The sequence below is a fragment of the Takifugu flavidus genome, chromosome 9 (assembly GCF_003711565.1).
Source record: "Takifugu flavidus isolate HTHZ2018 chromosome 9, ASM371156v2, whole genome shotgun sequence".
Taxonomy (NCBI): Eukaryota; Metazoa; Chordata; class Actinopteri; order Tetraodontiformes; family Tetraodontidae; genus Takifugu; species Takifugu flavidus.
Window position 1 is genome coordinate 12,715,525 of NC_079528.1, and position 22,845 is coordinate 12,738,369.

The 22,845-nt window shown below is 48.3% G+C and overlaps 3 protein-coding genes and 1 long non-coding RNA gene across 8 annotated transcripts; 2 read left to right on the forward strand and 2 right to left on the reverse strand.

The window, feature by feature from the left end:
• Positions 1-26: 26 nt before the first annotated feature.
• Positions 27-7,393, reverse strand: fhl1a (four and a half LIM domains 1a). Of its 4 annotated transcripts, none has more exons than XM_057042493.1 (6): positions 7,196-7,393; positions 1,981-2,165; positions 1,097-1,274; positions 854-1,023; positions 600-786; positions 27-514 (listed from the first exon to the last, which is right to left on the reverse strand). In XM_057042493.1, the coding sequence occupies exons 2-6, from the start codon at positions 2,134-2,136 to the stop codon at positions 360-362; spliced, it is 846 nt and encodes a 281-aa protein (XP_056898473.1). In that variant the 5' UTR covers positions 2,137-2,165; positions 7,196-7,393; the 3' UTR covers positions 27-359. The 4 variants fall into 4 exon arrangements, with proteins under 4 accessions (XP_056898473.1, XP_056898474.1, XP_056898471.1 ...); XM_057042494.1 differs by having other exon boundaries at positions 1,981-2,162; positions 7,196-7,342; XM_057042491.1 differs by lacking the exon at positions 7,196-7,393 and adding an exon at positions 4,253-4,398.
• Positions 7,394-7,555: 162 nt separating this feature from the next.
• On the forward strand, positions 7,556-8,354 carry LOC130530913 (uncharacterized). The gene is made up of 2 exons (XR_008951947.1): positions 7,556-7,772; positions 7,851-8,354. It is a non-coding gene; the product is annotated as an uncharacterized LOC130530913 (long non-coding RNA).
• A 321-nt stretch (positions 8,355-8,675) lies between these two features.
• slc9a6a (solute carrier family 9 member A6a) lies at positions 8,676-17,246 on the reverse strand. Its single transcript, XM_057042474.1, has 16 exons — positions 16,827-17,246; positions 16,158-16,357; positions 15,142-15,219; positions 14,984-15,060; positions 14,756-14,868; positions 14,373-14,478; positions 13,981-14,122; positions 13,794-13,899; positions 13,611-13,699; positions 13,324-13,437; positions 13,026-13,137; positions 12,473-12,626; positions 12,323-12,353; positions 12,137-12,222; positions 11,745-11,850; positions 8,676-11,529 (listed from the first exon to the last, which is right to left on the reverse strand). Exons 1-16 carry the CDS (start codon positions 17,116-17,118, stop codon positions 11,257-11,259), a joined length of 2,079 nt encoding a protein of 692 aa, XP_056898454.1. The 5' UTR covers positions 17,119-17,246; the 3' UTR covers positions 8,676-11,256.
• A 313-nt stretch (positions 17,247-17,559) lies between these two features.
• On the forward strand, positions 17,560-22,771 carry taf7 (TAF7 RNA polymerase II, TATA box binding protein (TBP)-associated factor). 2 transcript variants are annotated; one of them, XM_057042489.1, is made up of 13 exons: positions 17,560-17,666; positions 18,045-18,088; positions 18,593-18,669; positions 18,777-18,855; positions 18,946-19,079; positions 19,259-19,379; positions 19,536-19,594; positions 20,072-20,144; positions 20,631-20,744; positions 20,896-21,090; positions 21,798-21,910; positions 22,143-22,202; positions 22,547-22,771. In XM_057042489.1, exons 2-13 carry the CDS (start codon positions 18,070-18,072, stop codon positions 22,589-22,591), a joined length of 1,089 nt encoding a protein of 362 aa, XP_056898469.1. In that variant the 5' UTR covers positions 17,560-17,666; positions 18,045-18,069; the 3' UTR covers positions 22,592-22,771. The 2 variants fall into 2 exon arrangements, with proteins under 2 accessions (XP_056898469.1, XP_056898468.1); XM_057042488.1 differs by lacking the exon at positions 17,560-17,666 and having other exon boundaries at positions 17,695-18,088.
• Positions 22,772-22,845: the final 74 nt, after the last annotated feature.

The following is a 22,845-nucleotide window of genomic DNA, read 5'->3' on the forward strand; positions in this document are numbered from 1 at the left end:
GTGGAGGGGAAAGAAGACACGTGGGAGCACGTCCACCTTTCTTTATTTGACAGTGATTCTCACACGATTACATGAACAGCTCGGCGCTTCTATCTAAGGCGTTTCTGGTGATTATGGGGTGCAGCACACGGGTGAAGGCGAAAGGTCGCGCAGAAGCCTGGGTTCAGATTAGAACGTGTCGCAAATCCCACAGAAGAACTCGGATGATGTTAGTCAAGGCTGAGATGAGCAAATGCGGGGAAACGGTGCAAGCAGGTGGCCCAAGCATCCGCCGCTTAGAGGCCCGTTCCGCCCAGACCGGCTTGACCCGGCTGGTTCCCCCTTTAAGCGGCGTGGCCTCGCGCCGGTGGCGCCGCCGCTCACACCTTCTTGGCGCAGTCGGGGCAGTAGATGTTGTCCGCTTTGATGACGAAGCGCTTGTTGGCCAGCGTCAGCGAGCACTTCTTACAGTTGAAGCAGTACTCGTGCCAGGAGTAGCCCTCGTAGTTCACCACGTTGGTGCCGTGGCCGAACCCTGCGGAGGCGCCGGGCGTTAGCGGTGACCACATGTTGGAGGGTTAAGCCTCTAGTGGCGTTGGATTAAGGGGTTCGGGTCTGACCTGTGATGGGGTTCTTGCATCCGTGGCACTTCTTGGCCACGTCGGTCTTGAAGCAGTCCACGCAGTAGACGTTGTTCTCGTGGGAAGTGAATCGAGTGTCCGCCAGAGGTTTACGGCAGGTGTGGCACACGAAGCACTCGGAGTGCCACGGGTGATCCTGGTAGCTGAGCCCCCCGGAGCTGATCGGCTGAGGAGAGATCGGGGACACCCTGAGCTTACACGGCCAAGACGGTGCACGTTCTACCTTCTACTACCTTCTTGCAGTGGAAGCACTTCTTGGCAAATTTGGTGTCATGGCAGGAAGTGCAGTAGATGTCGTCGCCCTTGGTCAGGAAGCTCTTGGTGCGGATCGGCTGCTTGCATTCGAAGCACTTGAAGCAGTCCTCGTGCCACACCTTGTTCTTGTACTCCACATTCTGAGTCCCTGGAACACAAACCGCACTCTCGTTACGGAAGCTGCATGGTCGCCCTCTAGCAGCACGGGGAAGGCGTCCCACCTGGCAGGACCACCTTGTAGCAGCCCTGGCAACGGTTGCCGTCCTGTATGGCGCCGCATTTGCCGCACATGATCTTGCCGTCGTCGCGGGCGTTGAAGGGCTCCGAGGCCAGGCCCTTGTAGCACTTAGCGCAGCGGAAGCAGCTCTCATGCCAGTAGCGGTTCTTGTGGTGCAGCTCCTGCAACACACGGAGGACAGTTCGGAGGACGTTTAGCGGCGGCGTCCCCGCTTGTTTGCTCGTCATGAACACAGTGGCGAAGGATGATGGGCTGGATGCGCTGGCTTATTCGTGGCCCTATTAAGTCTACTACATTAGCAGCACGAATAAGCAACACTGAGCTTCAAATCATCCTGATCCGACTGGGAATTTTGGAATTCCACGAAAGACTTTTGTCACACCTTCAGTTCTGGGAATTAAGTTTCTTCTATTTTACCATTTGAGTGCTTTTGGTGACTTTTCAGGCAGAGGTTGATGTCAGCAGAGATGATAAGCACATAGCTGATGTCCTGCAGGATTAGCAGAGTGGCTAACAACTCTGAATGGGAGTGTCAGAGGACCGTCAGACATCTTCAACTGTCCATCGGGCCTCCTCTCAGTGTCTCCAGGACAAGATGAATGCTGCTCATGAACGCAACACAGAGTCCTGACCTCTGAACTCAAATATCACCAATTTCAGTCACAGTCAGCACATAATTGGGTTTAGGATGCGGGTCTATGAAGTCCTCACAAAGATAGAAGCACACGGCTGTGTCTGTATGTGGCTGTGCATAATTTGTTAAAAAGTCATATAATATTTATTGCAGTGTTTGGGTCATCTTAAGCTCAATGAAGCTCACAATCACACCTTGATTCATTCATATGTGTGGGTATGTGAGATCATCACCTTGGCGTCGACGCCGATGGGGCGTTTGCACTCTGCGCAGGTGTTGGCGCAGGTCTTTTCGAAGCACTTGGGGCATATGGGCTTCTCGTCCTTCTTCACATATTTCTTGCCCTGCAGGTTGTCGCGGCAGTAGAAGCAGTCGAAGCGTTCAGTCATGGTGGAGGTGAGGTAGCTCCTGGGACCTGCTGAGAGGGTGCGCTTCCGTTAGTCGCCACAGGGGGGCAGTGTTGCATCGCTACCGAAGCAAGAATGAGCGAGACCACAAAGCTAATAAATAAAAGAGGAACATGGTTGGCACTTTTTTTCTGGTAATATGAATCCAGAAAAAGAAGACAATAACTTACTCTCCTCGGCAACTTAAGACACAAACCAAGATCTTTGCAGAAGTAAAACAAAGTTTTCCCCCCACAGCAACATACCAAACCTATGAGAGAAGTGGGTGAAAATTCCGCACAGTGTCTGATCCGCATACTCTTATATCAATCTCTCTCCGCAAATCATGTATTTTTAGACAGGACGGCGCATTCCTGCCTCCCCCGACTTCCAACTCTTGGATCTCCCCTCGCGTCCAACTCTCGCTCGATTTTGTCTGCGCTCTTTTCTGAGTGGTGTAAAATGGTGTAAACAGTTGCTTCGCTCCCTCATTCATCAGCATTCCGGCCTGGGTCCACTGGGAACGGCCTTTTTGCTGGAACAGTTTCTCCTCTGGATGGAGCGTGTGGAGAAACATGTTGTATTGGATGGATGGATGGATGGATGGATGGATGGATGAATGGGTGGGTGGGTGGATGATAGATAGATAGATAGACAGACAGACAGACAGACAGACAGACAGACAGATAGATAGATAGAGACAATGAAAGGTATGACCTTCTGCTTTAGTAACCATGGGAACGAGGGCAATATTTATGAAAGGAGATAAGGCCAAGTGGGATGTGGCAAACGGGAGGAAAGATAGGAGCCTCCTAGAGAGCGGCATGTGTCCCTGGTGAGGTGGGATGCATAGGCGGGGGGAGCAGCTGCGCTCCGGGGATAAAGACTGATCCGAGGACTGAGCGCCGGCGCGCCCACTCCTCCTCCCCTCACCTCCTGGCAGGAATTTTAGTTTGTCACGGAGCTAAAAAAGGAAAAGCTCAACCAGTCCAGCATATTCAAGCCTGTCAGGTTACAGACACAATACTCGGTGTTCCCATCTGAGCCCACGGCTCTATTTTCCGACCCTCTGGATCTCTATTTTAAGCCCCCACGAGCATTCCGCAGCTGACAACCGCAGATAGATGCGGTGTGATGGTGGCCACTATTGTGGCTACGGTGGAGACGCGCCCGCCGCTTTAATCTGGTATCGGCCAAACAGCCCGACAGCTGCCTCCTGTCAGACAAACTCCGGCTCTCAGCTGCGCTCGCATCCCAGAGGTCTCTGCGGGGAACAGGAAAGGTCAGAGCCGGGCCAGTTTGAGGGGTGAGTCACAGCAGAAAGTGTGACTCACGCGGTCAAATCTGAAGCCCCGGCGGCCAAACCTGACCTCAGATAACGACGCGATGTTCCCTGGAAAAGGCTTAGAACACAACCGGGACAAGTGCTTTGAATTAGGTGGTGCTGAGGTCACGACTGTGGGAACGTGCAAGAAAACACGCCTCTGTTGTTGACGGCGTTAGAATCCCCATCACCGCTGATGAGCACCCAAAGGCACAGCTGCTCTGACGTCACCCATATTGGGGTTTGGTTGGGCCATAATTTCATCGACATCTTCTAAACCATCTCAGGCTGCCTGGCTGAGCCGGTGTATACTATTGGATGTTTAGTCATTCATTCTGCTTAGAAATGTTGGTAGACGTCAGCCACATCGCCAAGAGAGTCAATATTTTTGCTATTGAGGAGGGAAAAAATCCAGTATGGGGGGGCCCAGATCCCGTCCTCGAGGACCGTGGGTGAACCGGGTCTTCTGTCCTACCAGGTGGAACGCTCTTCTTCCAAGGATTGTGGGATCCCAGGTGAAAGCGTCCGCCTGGCAGGACAGAAAAGACGGCTGGACACCGGCCCAGGACTGGAGCCTGACACCTTTAGACCCAAAGATTGACTTTGCAGATTAAAAAAAACCCAACAACTTTTATCTTGGAAGCATCTTTTGAACATGCAGAGCTCGTTTCTGACATTTTGGACGCCTAGCATCAGCAGCATCGATCGAAATCCTTCTACACCGGCGACAAAAGTTCACCTGAGCTGCTGGCGGAGTGGGACGGGCATCGGGCTCCCTCACACTCAGCGTTTTACCTGTGTGTCTGTAGGCCATGGTTGCAGCAGTCGGGAGGGAGGCAGAAGAGAGTAGCATCCACAGACGGTCCACCCCAGAGGCCACCCACCTTATATACCCCTGCGGTGACCCACACACACCCCTGACTCCAGGTCCAGACCCAACCTTCTGAACCTCCGCTCCTTTTTAGGTCATGTGTTGGAGAATAGAGGGTGAGTAAGAATCAGAGAGCACGGATCAGAGACGGGATTCCTCCGCTGCTCATTTGAATAGCGTCCGTGAGGGACAATAAATACGTCCGCTGCCTGACAATACAGGCTATCTGGAGGTCTGGAACACATGTAGATGACATGTTGGATCGGGATGCATCATAACTCAGAGGGATGACTCACCCCACTCCAAAACCAGAAACTGGAAAATGTTTGACTTTTTTGAGAGGATAATGGGACGCATGTGCCGGGGCCGAGCCAGGAGACGTCGGGGGAGGAGAACGCTCCTCTCTAGGGTACTTTCTCACGTAGCCTGAGGTGCATCGTTCTCATTAACCTGAACTATTTATTCAGCCCGCGTGTTTAGGCCTAAGTCACTGAGAGAAACTGCTGCAGAATGATCAAAAACAGGTTCTTTTTTTATTGGTAGTCCACCTTTCTGGCCTCCTAAATAACCTAAAGCAGTAGTCAAACGCCTTCATCGATTCTACCGGTCAAACTGGACTTTTTCAGGTCCAAATGAAAAGAATGGACGGTGGTGATGAGAGAAGCTGCAGCATGGAGACGGGCTCAGGGGCAGCTGAGACGAATCAACGTTAATCAACGTGTTCACCAATCGGACGCAGAACAAATCCTCATTAACCGGTTCCTGTCTGCAGCTGCTCGCAATCAGACGGTCGATGTGGTCTATTACCACAGAGCCCATCAGGATCTGGTCCTCCATCAAGAGGAAGCCACCAAGACGCCTCCTCCAGGCGTATGGACCCGTGTTTCTCCTGGACTCTCAGTGTCGCACACGCGGCATTTGCTCTGGCATCAGCGCCACCTGCCATCCAATAATAGACCCCAAAATTCAGAAGCAATAACTGCATCGCCGCAGAGGAGATCAGAGGTTAAATCAGAGGTTAACGGTGCAGTAGTAAGGGCCCACCGGGGGCCCGGAGGCCGCCTGGCTGGATCAGGGCAGGATCTGGTGTCTATAACAACACAGAAACACAAGAATCTCACAAGCACTTCCTGAATGCAGCGAGTGCAATAAACACTCAGCACTTGGATTGTTTGTTTTTAACTAACAACAACGTGGACAACAACAACATTGTCGCCAACAACATCGTCAACAGCAGCGAAAGGCTTCATGGGCTCATTCCTCATCTTAGAAACACCCCAAATCCAGTAGGTTGGACAAGGTCCTTTCACTGACACACACACACACACACACACACACACACATGGTTGAGATAACAACACAGACACACATGAGCTTTACACAAAGATCTTTTCTGACAATCAGGGCACACAGAGGTCAAGCTAACTCTCTCTCTCTCTCTCACACACACAACACACACACACACACACACACACACCAGAGTCATTGTTGGTCGGTGTTTCTTCTTACTTGTTTCACTCAAGAAAAAGTTAGAGCCATTTGGAGTTTATTCAAGTTCCTCTATGTTTTATTCAGTTTATCTTTATTTTTACAGCATCTGTATTGTGTCCAGGAGGGTCTCCAGGCCCTTGACAGACACTCAGATCCTCATCCCCAAGGAGCAGAAGTGAGCAGAAACTCCCCTTTAACAGGAAGAAACCCAGTGGAGGAACAGTAGACCGAGGGCAGGAGGAACAGTGGACCGAGGGCAGGAGGAACAGTGGACCGAGGGCAGGGGGAACAGTGGACCAAGGGCAGGAGGAACAGTTTCTGATCCACTTTGACAGGCCCATGTGGGTCATTTAGCCTCTCGCTCAGCGTTGCCTTAATAGTCCTGAACGGAGCGCTGTTCCATCATATCTTCAGGCTTCACTCACTCCAACATTGAACGATCCAGCAGACAGCAGCTCTTGCTCAGGGTTGATTTCACCTCACAAATTTAACGTACCATTGTTTCCAAGTTGCTGCAAAAGCTGGAGACAGCCGTCATGTGTTCTTCATTTGTAACTCTCACACTGGAGCCGTGAGGAGGTCCAGAGTTCTGGAGGAACTCTTTCTGATGACATCATGCAGCTGATTTGGGAGGCGACACTGAGCTGATGTGGGAACAGTCTCAGACCACCACGGTCACGCTTCACACTCTCCCTCCCTTCGATTGACTCGTATAGGCTTCATTCACTCCTTCAAGCATTTTGTTTCAACTTTGGCAGATATACTCCTGTATAACCAGGATTTATAAGGTGTTGATCCCCATTTAAACAACAAAACTCAAACTTTATAGGCTCCATTAGTGAAAATGTTCTTCTGACTGTTTTGTGTTTCTGTGTTGCAGTCATGGAGACAGACTGATCATCCACCACGTTAATGAAATCAAGCAGTAATGACCCATTGCAAAAGCATTAGCCATGAGATTTCTGAACATATTTCCTTGTGGATAACAGTCGAAAAAATATGTAGTTGAATCCACTTTGTTCGTGCGCGAACTGATTTTAAATATTAAAACGTGTCACAAAATACTAGCCAAACTATGAGCATCAAACTGAAACCATCTTAAATATAAATGCCGGCCTTAAATACCGTAGTTTATTGCATATGCATGGTGAGAATTCCAGTTTTCTCACATAAATAATTGATCATGAACATTTACGCGACTTGGCGACCTGTTGCGCAGCGCAAATGTGCGTAAAACACTTTGGAAAAGGAGCCTTTTATGTAGCCAGTGGTCTGGAGTTACTAAACTGTCAGCAAATACTAAAACATTAAAACATCCTTCAGCGCCCCGGATTTAAATTAACCTGAGCTGAACCCAGCGGTGGTTTCGGACTCACCTCTCCAAAGCGCACGGATGAACTTCTGTCAGCTGACACCACCAGCGCGTCCAGCGGGTTTGGCCGAGGGCTGTGCGCGGAGTGCGCGGAGGCAGCTTTAATACAGGCAGCGGATGGGGCGGAAAAAAGAAATGCAGGACACGAGCCAAACCTCTGCGAACTCTCATAAACAATGACCTCAACCAGGAATTCGCAAGTTCTCGCGGCGGAGCTGCGATTGGCCGCGACGCTCTCCGGAGGTCGGAACCTTCTCCGCGTCACCGTCAGGTGCGTCTGTTTCAGCCTGGCTCACCGCTCATCACGATCATCTACTTACCCACCTTGACTCCTTCCATTTACTTCGCTGTCTTTTATCATTTGCATTCTCATAAAAACGCCACATGCACACTTTTATCGTGAATCACCTCATCTTTTCCTTTTTTGGTAATAAGAGCAAGAAGATGACTCACTTTATAACCAAAAGTGCCGAGATGCCTTTAAAACCATGATGTAATGAGCTGAATGAAGTGCAGTGGTGGTCACAGCGGCAGCAGCAGTTTAAACACCTTCACCCAGCTCATCAGCAGGTCATCTGAAGGTCAAAGGTCACTTACAGTCACAAGGATTTACACAGGAAGACTGTTGCTGACAATTCTTGTTTGAAATGGTTCTCCAGGTAGCCCAGGTTACGCCAACGGCCCAAAGAGAGGCCGGCCCATCCAGAGAGGACCGGAACAGCCTCAGGGCAAACTGAGCCCAAACATGTTCATCCTGGAGGCCGAAATCCAGACTTCTCCTCCGGTGAATTCCTCCCAGCGACGGCGTCCCTCGCTCCGGGGGTTTTATTCCCCGTGAGCATCTTTGTCTGACATGTGCAGGAAGCTGATATCAAGTCGCCACTTCCTGGTTGATACACACACTGTTGCTGCAAACCTGCTACACTTCAGGGTCCAGCAGATTCAGTAAATGATATGTTTTAATGCTTTTTAGCACATCAGGAGGGTCCCGCCCACCCCCAGTATATGCACCTGGTTCAGCTCAAGGTTTCTTCCTGTTAAAAGGGTGTTTTCCTTGCTATGTTGCTTGTTGGGGGGGTCAGGCCTGGTTTCTGTAAAACACCTCGAAACAATTTTACATGTAACAGACTCTGTATAAATAAAGCTGAGTTGAATTGAGGGGGGATTTCAGCCTGCTGGGACCCACAGGAACCATTCCTGCAGCTTTTTAATGCAGCTCCAGTCTAATCTCAACATTATCCCACCCTTAAATAGCACGTGGAGACGGGCTAGCTGCCAGATTTCAATATTATGGAGATTACAGCCCTTTCCTGAGCCTGAATAAGCCAATTTTACAGATTTATGCCACTGAAATAAAAATGACTCCTGGCACTAATCTCCTCCCGCCGTCCCCGCGGATGTGCTGGATCCCTGCTGCTGCAGACGCGTGGATCCACCCCTCGCAGCGGGTGAAAGGGCACCACAAAAGCCAGGAGGCCACGACGGCGGCTTTAATGAAAAGCACAGGCTTCCGTTTATTGACCTTTACACACACATGGACGGGTGGGAGCGTATGTACACACACGTAAACAGTCAGTACCTGCAGACGCGATGGAAGAGGGAGGAAAAGTCACCCCCTTTCTCTCTCTCTCTCTCTCTCCCACACACACACACACACACACACACACTTACAGTATAAAGATAGAATGGACTGTCTGAATACACAAAGCACAACAGGCCTCTTTGGTCATCTACTTCAGATTTCCCATGATTGATTACCTATCAGCACTCAGAAAATAGAGAGAACACACACGCACAAACATGCGCGCGCATGCACGCACTCACACACACTTCTGTTGGTCAGCTTCTGCACGTGTCACATCAACTACTGCGTGGTCTGAACAGCGGCTGCAGACTCCTGCTCACATTTTCTTCCCCATCGATGCTTCGTGCTCTGGAACAACATTCAGACAGCAAAACGCCAGATTTGAAGGTAATAACATGTAACAACAGCACGATTCACACTCTTGACGCCTCCATCTTGAATTCTGCTGCAAGATTTTTGTTTTCTTTTTGACATTTAACTGCTCTTCAACATGGATGCAATATTCAAAAGTGGAGAATCTGACATTCATTTTTCCCCCTCACTTTTCCAAACATGAAAGCTAAATCATATCTTCATATATAGAGATTAAAACTGTTGGCTCAAACACCATGAATGCGTGCAAATCATGTAGAATTTCTTAATGTTTCTATAGAAAATGTCTGACTGACAGCAAATGAGAAATATAAAAAATGGTGGAATGCAAATAACACACACAAAAAAAAGGATTTCCTGCACAGCAGAAGGTAACGTAAGAAAAAAAAGCTGCTTTCTTCCAAGTCAGCATCCCCAAAAAAACATAAAAGCACAAACCTTCACCTTTCTAGTTACCCCTCAGTTTAAAACTGTTTTCATACACACGCTTTCTTTTTATGTCTTAACTTTGCCTCGGGCGGCGGAGCTAAAACTGTGGTGTGCAACCGAAAACGTGACTGTTTGTCTGGGCTGTATCCATGTCAACAACAAAAAGCGTTGCCATGGTGACATCCGGTCTAGGCTTCCTGTTAGACCCACATCAACAGCTGCTCCACTCAAGACAACCTGAATTATAAATACAACCTCTCTTAATTCCAGCATCGAGCAGCCGCTGCTGTTGTTTCCTGTCATCAACAAAGCAACAGTACCAAAGATGACATCGATTAAAGGATTTTTTTTTTTTCATTTCAAAAAACCAAACTAAAATAGGCTGTTTTCAAGCACACGCAAACACTGACATAAAAGATGAAACCACAGGCTTCGTCTTATTTGGATCGGCCGTGGCGAGGAGCCCGTACTGAAGCGGCCGCTCGCTCCGAAGCTCTGCTGCTGCCGAGGGCCAGCGTGGAAACGTCGCCGCTAACCCGTTTGCCAACTGCTACACTGCTAAAGACGGAGAGATTCCTCCGGTGGGTTCGGCATAACTCCAAAACTGCCCCAATCAAGATGCTTCTCTGATTAGCCCAAATTCTCTAGAAGCACCATCTCTATGCTTTTATCGGGGGAAATTTGGGCTCCAGCGACAGAAAACCACAGCGCTGACGGATCAGAATGTTTTGAATCGTCATTAAAAGGTCAGAAAATACAAAACCCTCCTGGTTGTCTACGCCCGGCGCCCCGACTGAGCGTCCGCATGCAGGAACGGCTCGGAACCCTCTACAGCGCGATCAGGCCTTGCTGTTGGTGCAACAGGCCTTTCCTTCTTGCTCAAAACTGTCTTAAAGCGTAACAATAAAGCCTCTCTGTCACAGTCAGAGGTCGGAGGGAGAGACCCACAACTGTCACACCCACAGGAGCAGCACCCGACAGCCCAATCAAACCGGCTATTTGCTACCTTTTGGTCAGAGGTGTCAATATTTTTATTACCTTTTTTTTGCATTTTTTCCTCAACTTCCTTCTTTTTTTAACAAACAAAGCTCTGCGCCTGCGATAACTCCTTCTGCAGCCACACTAGCGTTTCAGTACGAGCTACCAGGCTTTAACTACTTTTCACAGGCACTTGATTGTAACAGAAATGTGGAGTAAAGTCGTCCGCTGCCTCCGTCAACAGAAAGAAGCCAGCAACATTCATTCTCAGACCCAAAGCACAGGTACCCCCAACCCCCAGCCGCACACACCAAAGCTCCTCAACATGCATATCGAAGCTACAGGACAACTGGGATATACTGCACGTTAGCTAGTGGCCGGGAATCGTACTTACACACGGACACACATGCTTCTAAACCTCTGCGCAGTGCTACAGTAAGGTGACGCGTGACTCGGTACCGAATCAAAAGAAAGTGAACAGAAAAAAATGCTAATAAATAAGAGTAGATTACAGTAATGGCAGGTTGTGAATGAGAATGAGGTAGAGAGAGTGAGTTAGCGCTATAGGAAGTCAGAAAATGAGGGTGAAATGAGGCAGTGCGAAGAGATAATTAGTAACAGACAGTTTTGTCAGGTACTGGTCGTTTGCTCGACGGCTCGGGTGGTTGGCGGGCGGACGGCTGTCAGGGTCTGCGTCATCCTCACATCTGCAGGTGGCGGTGGGTGTCCGTGAAAGGCGGCTCGGAGTCGTCCATGGGCAGCACCAGACGCGTGCCCCTCATCACCAGCTCGTGATCGCCGTACGTCAGCTCTCTGTCCAAGTCGTCGGAGCCGGTGGCGCCCGGGTAGGCCGGCCCGCTGCTGGTGTGGGCGCCGGTGGCGTCGGTGCTGACGGTGACGTCGCCGTAGGTGAGGTTGATGTGGCCGTCTGACAGGATGAGGTCAGAGTCGTCATCTTTCAGCTGGCACTCGTTCTAGTCAGTAGGGAAAGAAATAAACAGGAAGCGACGTAAATGTTGGAACTTGGAACCGGGTAATGTGACGATTACATGCCAGATTTTTACATGCGGCGTAAAATCTGGTGAAAATGTTGTGCTCAGTGATTCATCACAGAAGACTTTTTCCATCCATGAAGGCAATTAAAAGTTAACAGAGGCGGCCGTGCTAAACACGATCACCAGTCTCTGACCTCATAGGCCTGTTGGCTGGTGAGGAAGCGGGCGAGGGGGCCACAGCAGGGAGGCAGTGTGGCTGTGAGTGGGGGGCCGCTGTGAGTCAGGATGGGCTTCAGGTAGCTAGAAAAGGCTCAAGTCAAGGACAGAAAACAGAAGCCAGATGCGTTATTACTGAATAGCGTGGCGCTAGTTCTGAGTACATGCACATGCGGCTCCATCTAGTGGCTGAAACTGTGAACTACATATTTCATTAGTGCTCATCCATTTTTGCCTATTTTCATTGTATTATTCCACTTTGGAATGCAAATATTCTATCAGTTATGAAATTTTATTTGATGTGTATTTTAAGCTTCAAAGCAAAGACTTTCATCCCTTCCAAAAGTGTGACAAAACTGTTAAAGGATACTTGTGGTCAAAGTTGTACCAAATCCTGAAAAGCCAGGCACTTTCTTGTTTGGTGCTTCTTCTCTCTGATCCTTCAGCGATGCTCATCTGAACAGAAAAAGGCCCATTTTTGGTGTTTACTCAGCACTTTGCATGAATAGATTACAACAGCGGCAACGTATAAGCACAGCGTGAGGAGCACACTCACGGGGTTATCTTGATCGGAGTCCACTCCCACTCTGTGAGAAGACATGGGAAGAAGCCGCAGTTAGAAACTCTGCATGCATTAAACACCACAAATCGTCAAAAGTTCCAGCAAAAGCAGCATTGGTTTCCTCCAGGCGCATTAAAAACCCACCGGATGCGCTGGCAGGACAGCATCTGCGTGGTGCCGCCTCCACACACCCAAACGGTGAAGAAGACCAAGAGCAGAGTGGTGGAAAACATCATCTGACGCGCGTACGTGGCCGTGTCCCTGATGGACAGGGCAAAGGTCATCGCGCCTCGTAGGCCTGAAGAGCACAGCAAGCACACAGATCAACATCAACACGCGCACCCAGTGATCTCAGACAGTCCTGATGTCTCCATGGAGACCTGAAAACGAGCACATTTCCCACAGTAAACATGTTTTCCACTGTGAAGGAGGATTTTCCAGACTGTGGCAGTGAACAAATGTGGGATTTCTGAGATGTGACTGTCGAAAATGACAGGAATGAAGTCCAAAATAAAAAAATGCAAAGATTCTCGAGAGTAGGCGAGTGTGGTCAATGTGACGGCCTGAGATGTTACTGGCCTGGAGAGAAAATACACTTAAAAAGGCAAAATCCAGTTCAACGTCTCCCAGGAACACTTAATTCTGGGATTTTCCCAGCAATTAACACGCGTGGGCTGTACACCTGTATCCTACTCACCTGCAAACATCATCATGTGCTGGAAATTGGACTTGATCTTGTTGCGACGTCCGAGGTTAAGAAGGAAGGAGAGAGGGTAGATGTTCGCAGCTCGTCCCAGAAACATCGCAATCTGGCAAAGGATGCAGGTTAAGGAGACCAACGCCAGCAGAGGCGAGTGCACCGTGAAACTTCCTCACATTCAAAGCTTCATTTAAATCCCTTCCAGGTGTGTTAACCGCGATGAGGAAGTGGAGAAACATCCTTGTTTCTATGGCGACACTGAGAGAGGAGGGGGCGAATTTAGATTAAAAGATACGAAAGCGCCGAAGATGAACATGGGGTTGAAGATGTGGCTTTGGAAGGTGAAGAGGGCCAGACCCATGTAGGAGAAGATGAAGTTCTCTGCCAGGAAATTCAGAAGTTCAAACAGCTACAAGGAGACAAGGAGAAAACGGCAATTCATAAACATTGTTCCTGCAAAAAAAACCTTAAAAAATGAATTTGAAGAGCAGACATCGGCGTCCGTTCTGGTTGAGCATTGTTTGAAATAGTTCCCGCTATAACCCGAAGAGGTTCCTACATCCATGCTGCTGCAGCTCTGACCTGTTTGGTTCTGTCCTGGGACTCAGCTGACAGGTTGTTGAAGGTGTAGTGGGCCTGAGTGATTCCACAGAAGAGCACAGCCACCACGCCTGAAAAGGCAGCAGGAAGGAACTGGGTCACACGCCGGCGGTTCGGAACAATTTCACCATTCCTGATATGATCTGCTGCGGACGCGTGCGTCACCTGTGAACCCGCAGGCCTCCGCCAGCAGGAAGGTGCTCCATGACATGAGGAAGAAGAGCGCCGTCTCCAGCAGCTGGAAGTCCCTCAGCTTGGTGAACTTGGTCACGTGCGGGTGGCGGTTAAACAAAACGACTACGTGATTGAATTGTGTCAGAAAAAAAGAAACATCAATGAAGGAAAAGGATATGATGGCGGTGACGACGCCGGTGGCCACGCCCAGAGCGAAGGAGCCGCTGAACACGCCCAGAAACATTCCAAAAGACTTGAGCAGGGCCATGACCTCGAAGGTGTGGCTGTTGTCGCCCTGTGGCTGGTAGGCTACTATGGACCTGAAAAAGAAAGCACGCCGTCTTGATGCCGTTGCCAGGAGATCAACAGTTCCCTGGACCTCAAAACCTGAGGCAAATCAGAGCTTAGATCAAATAAGCCTTCCTAATATCCCGAAACAGGCTGCAGGAAACGAACAAACGCAGCCTTGTTGGATTCGCGTCTGCAAAGCTTGGTAAAGCGTTCCGCCTGGACCGGCGGTTCACGGGTTTATCAGCACCGAGCGGATCTCTGTGCGGGGCGGATGCTTACGAGGACAGAACCACGGCCACCGCGTCGTTCAGGACACTTTCTCCGAAGAGCAACGCGTACAGATCCACGTCCACCTGCAGCTCGTTGAAGATGGCCAGGACCGTCACTGCGGACAGAGACGGGAACGGCTTATTTCTCCTTACTTGGTTAGAAAAATGACCAATTTTAGACCCCCCCCCCCCCCCCAATCCAGCTCTGATTGTTTTGATTATTACCTTGTGATTTATTAGTCACATGACTCATGTGAGTCAGGGTAGCGATTGCATAACAGATGATGTCATTTCCAAATGTGCTCCTCTAATCTTTCATGCTGAGACTGACTAATCGCACCATTTATGTTTTGGAGCCCGACTCGAGCTTGAAAGGAAAGAAAGCGCGCGTACCGGGGTCTGTGGCTGAGACGATGGCGCCGAAGAAGAGGCAGTCGGTGAAGAAAAAGTCTCCATCCAGCTGCTTCATCTGCTTCATCAGCATCACGCAGCCGTACATCAACAACCTCGAGAGAAACACACAAGACGGACGTTATTAAACACCCACATAGAATATGAAAGTGCTGCTGGGGTAGATTCATGTGTGCTGCTGGGCTACACTGTAGCCACCGTTGGTCCTACCCAATAACAAAACAGGAAATAACTGTGCCCAGAAAGGCATAGGCCAGGATGGATCCCATGTTACGGAAAAAGTGCCTCTGAAAGACAAAATTAAAGGTAAGAATTTATCACAGACCAAGAGTTAGAAGCCACTATTTCAGTGTGAATCATTACCGTACCCGTTTCAAGCTGTAGCCAGCGTGGAAGATGATGGGCGGCAGGAGAATATTGAAGAAGACTTCAGGGTCAAAGGTCACCTGAGTCACAAAGAGAAAAGAATCAGGGTGCATGTTTTGAGGGGGGAAACTAGAGAGGAGACACTTCTAAGGTAAAAAGGGACATGCACGAGGTTGTTTTAGGGACAAAAGGAACCAATATTAAAAGGAGATGAGGGCAAAGGAGGAGGATTTTAACACCATCACAGGTTGAGCTGTAAATCTAAAGAGGCGCGACGAGGGAATTGTGACGCAAAAACCAAGCAGCTTCGTATCAGCTGACAGACGAGGTCACAACATTAAAGAGGTCTCAATTGTGGCACCGTGTTTATTGTTTTCATCACATGACTCACGGTTTGACCTCTCGGACAAAGGTCAACTGATTACTCATTTAAATCTAATGCTGATCCCGTCACAATGACTCATTTCAGATCTTAACTCCTTTGATCACGAGTTCTCTATCTGGGACCTGAGCAGGTGTTTGCTGAGCCGTGACACCAGGATCAGGTCCTGCGTGGCCGGGTAGGCCAATTTTAGCGCACTAAGCCACCTTCCAAGCCACCACTCTTCTGTTTGGGCTCAGTCACCATGAGGGTTGGCTGCAGGACTGAGGATAGAGGACCGTGAATAAATGCCCGACTGCCAGGCGTGTCCACCTTGACACAGGTGCCTTCCTGCTGTCCTTGGTTCCATTCATCGCTAGGTGTGGCGCAGCGTTCTCAGTGAAAACAGGGGGACGCTGAATGCTAAACCATTCAGATGCTGCCGATCCTGACCCCATCCATCCACGTGGTCTACACGATGGTGGAGACGGTCAGGGCACAACACGATCAACCTTCATCTGCCAAGTCTAGGATATTAATCACCTTGACCATGATACATGGAATCGTTTTGACCAGTAGCTCATCGGGATCCGAACATATATTTAAACGTGTAAATTGAACCGTTTCACTTGTGCCCGACGTGAAGCGTGCCCCTACCTTCCGCAGCATTTCATTATCTGGTACGTCATCCATCTCGATGGTACTGATCTCTCCTTTCAGCGTGTACTCGTAGAACTTCCCGCTGACATTTATCAGCAAAGTGGCAGGACTGGAATTAACAGGGCAGCTTTGCGTGATGTTCTTTACATCCCGGGGGACATGGATGCCATAGCGCAGGACCACACCAACAAGTAGCCCTGGGATGTAGCAAAAAACCCACTTTAAACAAAAGAACACATCCATCACATACAATTCAAAATGCATATGTATTGTTTTCCAATTGGCACAACAGACGACCTCAATATGAAAAAGGAGAAAGTGCACAAAGTCCTATAAAGTTATGTGCTACTGGCTTGGCAAATATTGAGTCAAGGTCTTGTAGGTTTTAAAGATAAATATAAATACAGCGGTGATCATCTCTTTCGGGGTTTTTATGGCAGCAAACAGGAGCGGGGACAGGTTGCGTCACACGGGCAAATGTCAATTAGCCAGCTTGAGTTGGAGCATTTTTTCCTTTTCACCACCGTAGTCTCACTGTAAAGACGGGGTTCGTGCTGGGGGTAAAGGCACGATGCTTGTTACATTTACGGCGGGTGGAAAGACAGCACAATGATACTAAATCAAATGATACTGGTGACGTAGGTCCGGCAGGCTGTAGCATCTCACCATAAATCATCGCCAGTCCGGTTTCGTGGAGAAACCTGAATCGGCGGTGTTTGAACAGCCAGATGGTCAAGATGGTGAGGGTGAGGAGCAGGATGAAGATGAGCAGGTCTGCGCTGTCCTGCCTGTGACTCGCCTCAGCCTTCTTCTCTGTTACGATGTTCTCCATGGCACTGTTCTCCTCTGCTGATGATGCTCGGCACACACAGATACAAACAGACAAGCACACTAGCACAAGCAGCCACAGCGTCCTCGCCGTCCTCCAGGCACTGTTGACAGTCACTTTAGAGGCCATTTCAGCAGGCTGGCGGACAAAAAACAAGACGTATCTTAAAAACACGTCAAACTTCCTGCAAAAATGATCCCAGCCAGGGGTACCAGGGGTACCAGCCAGACGAAACACAGGAATCTATTACGGCCCGGAAGTTAAATTTATTTTTCTAGAAATTGTACAGTGTTTATTTCAGTGTAAAATGTGTGCCGTTTAATGTTAAAATTTAGTAAATTAAAAAATTAGACATTCGATAGTTTGTGTATCTAGTATTTACGGCGTGTTTTGAAGGTGGACGGGGATGTGAATATAACTCGTATCTCGCACACATTGTTTTGAATTTATAGCTAGCGACTCTTATTTTGAAATTTTAACGCGAACTTCCCCCCACAGATATCGCGTTGTTTGGGTCGTGTGCGAGAATATGACGACAGAATGGGACGTTCCATGACTTTGTGTTTTCAGTAAATTTTTGTTTCACTTTTCTCGAATGATTTAATTGCAAACCGTTACCGACTAGTCTGAAATATCGGCATCCAGGGCACTATTTGTGTTCGACACAAGATTTAAAGGTTTCTATTTAATAATACGGATATATATTATTTATTTTCTAAAAAAAAAAAAGTAATTTGATATTGACTGATTAAATAACAATTCCAGCAGCAACGTCAAAACAACATCACTTAATTATAAACAGATAGAGGGGAACTATTTTAACAACCAAGGTTGACTGAATAAAATAAACCCTTATTTCCTTGTCTTTTCCTAACACGGACCGGGACGGTGTTTTCAATTTCCGAGCACACTTGATGGTTGCAAATTCGATGCGATCGGTAGTCTCAATACTTCGTTTAGAGCGCTGCAAAGTAGGCTTTATTTAAGCGATGGCCTCCTGATTAGCTTGTCTTCTCAACTATTGATTTATTAAAACAGTTGAAACACCGTTACAGGACGGAAGACCAAGTCTAGAAGAAGATGACGTCTAAAATTAAAGGTAGGTTAAGACCTCTTGTTGCTAATTTAGCCTATGCTAAGGTTAGCTTGCATTTACGAGCATTTAGGTGAGCTAGCATTTGCTCCAATTTTCCACTTTTAACTACAAACACATGAAGCATAGATATTTTAAAAAAGTAAATGTATTTTAATGTGATTTGGGGTTAGGGTTGTGATTTGATTACCTACACGAACGTCAGGATGTTAAAGATCCTGTGCAGCATAGGTGTCTCTTATACGTAATGCCATATATATTTTTAAAACATAAAAACCCAAGGGGCCTATGGTGATAAAGGTTATGTTATGTAACCTCGTATTACCACAACCTAGATATACTATTGTACATCCAACACCTGCTCTCTCTCCATGAACATGCACAAGGTTGTTTTAGGTGTAAGTCACAAGATGTGGTGAAATGAGCTGCTTGGTGGAGGTCTGCAGGCTCCAAATGCCTTTCTAGCTTAATAAATCGCATGTTTTTCATGTTAATTTAACTTGTTTGTAGTCGGCAAGGTCAGCTCCAAGAATAAGGAAGATGCACCGTATGAGCTGGAGAACCAGTTTATCCTAAGGCTTCCACTGGTGAGATGGATCTACACGTTCAATCATCCCAGCTTTTGAGTAATTGCTGAGGAGACTTGACTTGAATTATATTATTGAAAATATTTTTCTTTCTTATTTGTTTTCAGGAATACGCCTCAACAGTAAGACAGATTGCTCAGTCCAGCAGCATGAACATGAAAGACAGGCTGACCATAGAGTTGCACCGTAAGCCTGACGCTTCCAGTTTAAGACACCAATATAGACGTTTGTTTCATATGATCAGAGTTCCAAGCAGGTCTTTTTTTCCCCCTGCAGCTGATGGTCGTCATGGTATCGTGAGAGTAGATCGCGTTCCTTTGGCCTGCAAACTGGTGGATCTGCCGTGTATGATCGAGTCTCTAAAAACGGTGGACAAGAAGACATTCTACAAGACTGCTGATGTCTGCCAGGTAAACAGCTGCGGTAGCATTAAAGATGTTGCCAAAAGACACTATATATGGATGATTGCTGAAGATAATTAAAACTAATCCTTCTAACAAAATCTTGTTTTTTTTTAAAACTATAGCAGAATTTGTGTAATCAGTGTTGAAGCATTTCCGTTCTCTTATAAGTGTACGGTCCTTGTTAGATGCTGGTGTGTACACTAGATGGAGACCTTTATCCTCCTTTAGAGGAGCCAACTGGCAGCGACCCCAAGGGCAAGAAGAAGGACAAAGACAAGGACAAGAAATTTGTTTGGAACCATGGGAGTAAGTAGACAGAAGATACACACACTGCAGCGCTTTGGGCTGCTGCTGCTCCTAAAGAATTCAACAATTTCTGATTCATTCTCTGACCTCTAAAGCCAATTCAGTCGTTTTGGCTTCATCGATCGAGTGTTTCATCCCGCCCCCTTCTCTCTCCAGTCACCTGTCCGCTGAAGAACACACGCAAGAGGAGATTTCGGAAGACTGCAAAAAAGAAGGTTTTGACAGTTTCGCCTCCCCCGTCAGCACATCTCGGTCCCGTCCTGTCTGTCTGTTTAGCTTCCCGTCTGATGAGCCGCCGCTCTTGGAGGCTCTGTTCCAACAGTGCATTTACATTTCATAAAATGGGAAACTGTAGTGAAAGAAAACTAAATTTACATATAAATAAAGCATTTCCATCTTAGTTTGCCTTGAAGGCATGCACACAAAAAGCAATTTCACTTTCACTTTGATCAAAGTGGAGGCGAGTGTGCTCCAACACTGCACTTCTACTTTGTCTTTGGAATAAATCTTGAAGACGCAGAGCTTAGCCATATTGATTTGGTCCCTTCTGTTTTAATCACTAATGTGCTTCTTGGCATGTGACCAGCTGCTACCAGTGTGTGTGTGTGTATTTGGGAGAGAGCGAGCGAGCGTAACGGCCTGGGATGTGCTGCTAATGCTACCTAACCTACATATCTCTGTCTCTATCACAGTACATCGAATCTCCTGATGTGGAGAAGGAGGTGAAGAGGTTGCTGAGCACAGATGCGGATGCCGCCATTGTCCGTATCCTTTCAGACCCCTGCGCTGTTGTCAGCGTTGCCAAAGACACGTCTTCATTAAGAGCGCATTGTTTCCGCCTAATCGCTGCGTAGCTGCGTGTAATGACCGAAACCTTAATCCGCCTCCTTTCTGACCCTGATGCCAAGCCCATCCTGACCCACCTGACATCATTCCGGCCAATATGTAGTGATGAATACGGAATTCTTCGTAGCTCATTAGCGCTTTAATGAGTTTCTAAACACGTCTGACAGAATAAGAGCAAAACAGGGCCTCAGAGTGGGCGCTGGCGGTACAGTAATTGAGACGGACTGTTCATTATCATTGCTTAGTTGGTCACAGCAAAGCTAGAATCTAATTATAGCCGTGGCATTTGCAGCGGCAGGCACGCACGTGATGAATGAGTGCCAGAATTCTCAAGTTAATGAGAAGTTTTAAGAATTACAGAGGTCTGACTGCAGAGCTTTGAGGACTTTAACCCAAAATATTCAGGGTGGGAAATCATCAACGAGGACGAATCAAAGGACGGAGATCAGCACAGCTCTTTGGCCAACCTGGACTCCTCACCCGGGACCTCGGGTCATAAGATGGGCCACGGCTCTTCTGGTAAGAGAGTCTCCATTTGACTCATTTCAGAGTCCCTGCAAATCTCTAAAATTTAAAATGAGGTTCTCATTATTCTTCCGCAGGCTGAGATCAAACCAGAGATTTGTCTCCTTTAATAACATCCAGTCTGCTTCTTTTTTTGCATGGCTAGTCCAGCGTGACGAGCTGAGGGAGATCTTCAATGACATCAGCAGCTCCAGCGAGGAGGAGGAAGACGAAGGGGACCGTCACGAGGACGAGGACCTGAATATCATGGACACGGAGGATGATCTGGTCCGACAGCTGCAAGACAAACTCAACGAGTCCGATTCCACGCAGAACGAGAGCGACAGAAACAGTCAAATAGGTAAAAGGGGTTTGGACCGGGGGAGGTCGTTGGGTCTGTGCGAGGGGGAAATTGGAGCAGCACTAACTGCTGGAACTCGTGCTCGCAACTTTCCCCGCAGCTTCAGGGCAGAGGCCGGCTCCATCAGCTGTCCCACTGGAACGCCGTCATTCTCTCATCTCTCATTTATCTCAGTCTTGAGCTCAGACTGGCAGAACTGTCCCGTGGACCAGAGACAGTTTGACATTTAAGAAAATCAAAATTGCTCTGATTCCAGTCAAAGCAGAGGCCAAAAAGATTTTCCGTCAGCAGTCTGGATCTCTAAGTACAGCTTGGTTTTCAGGAGCACGGCGGCTGTTCCAGCTCTCACTCGGTGCCTCTGTTATTATTATTATCATTATCAAGGCACAGCGCTCCCAGTCTGACGGGTTATGGGCTTCCCCGATCCAGCCCTCCACTTTCCATCTGGTCCTGCAGAGCGTTTGTGCTGGAGCTCCACAAACTCCTTGACTGGGCCAGCTTGTTGTTGCAATTGACCGAAGCGTACTTGGATGATTGATGGTTTAAATGCAGATGTGCAGAAATCAGGTTGAGAGAAGCCAAAGAAAGCGGCACCGGGACATCTGTTGCTTCTCAGACGTTCTCAGACATTAGCCTCTTCTGTTGATGAACGTTTGTCCCTCCACGCCGGTCGCAGCTTGTCATCTTCTTTTGCGTCCCCCCCGCAGTTCTGGAGTACCAGGTGCAGATCAACAGCATCAAGGCCAAGCTCCAGGAAACCCGCGCTCGCAAGAAACAACAGGAGGAGCTGATCATGAAAGTGGAAAACCAGGCCCTCAAAGTAAGCAGCGCGCATCAGGGCACACGGTCAGTTAAAGGAGGACATCGGTGCGGTCTGCTGTGTTTATCGTCAGGGTTGCAGTGAAAAGGTCACCTGTCTCTGACTGGCATCGCCTCAAGGGGGCCTTTCTGTCCAAAAGGCCATCGGGACAGGAAGACGCCCGAGCGTGCAAACCCGTGACAGTTAACTGAAGCTCGGAACCAACCCTGTTTTTGCTGCTCTCTCCACACAGAACCGCTTCCAGGCTTTGCTGGATGAGATCATTCAGCAGGAGGAGCGGGAGATGGAGCAGGTAAAAACCCTTTCGCGGAAAATCAATGCAATCGAGGCTCCACGCCTCTTGAGTTCCTCACCCGGGTGTCATATTACATGTGCACTCATCTGGCTGTCATTTACAAGCCCTGATGGCAAGTTTCATCCGCAGTCATGTTCAATTTGTCAGCGACAGCGATTGGGATCGTTCTTTGTCGCCATGGCGGCGTGGCCACCCACAGTCTTGTGCCCACTGTTTGTATGGACGAACCAGGGCAGCAGATTAATGCGAAAAGACATGTTAATCATCATCCACTTACCCCCTCAATTACACCCCCGGGCTGCTCGCCATCAATCACGCATTTTATTTTTCTCCTCCCCCAGCTGGCCTCCCTGCAGGAGCAGCTCGACTCCCTGGTCGAGAAGTGACCACCAGGGGGCGACATAACGTCACCACCGGGACAGAAGAGGCTTCATTCAGCTGCTGCCGCATTCATTCATTCATTTCTACCATGTACTAAAAGGATCAAGCACGTTGATTTCTTTGTTTTTTTATGAGTGTAATAACAGTAGTCGTTTTTTTTTATTAAAGTGTCCCTGAATGTGTAATTTTGTGTCCTCTTAAATGCAAGCATATCCTGCCACTCACTGTCTTTACATTTGTGTCAAGGCTAAATTACAGC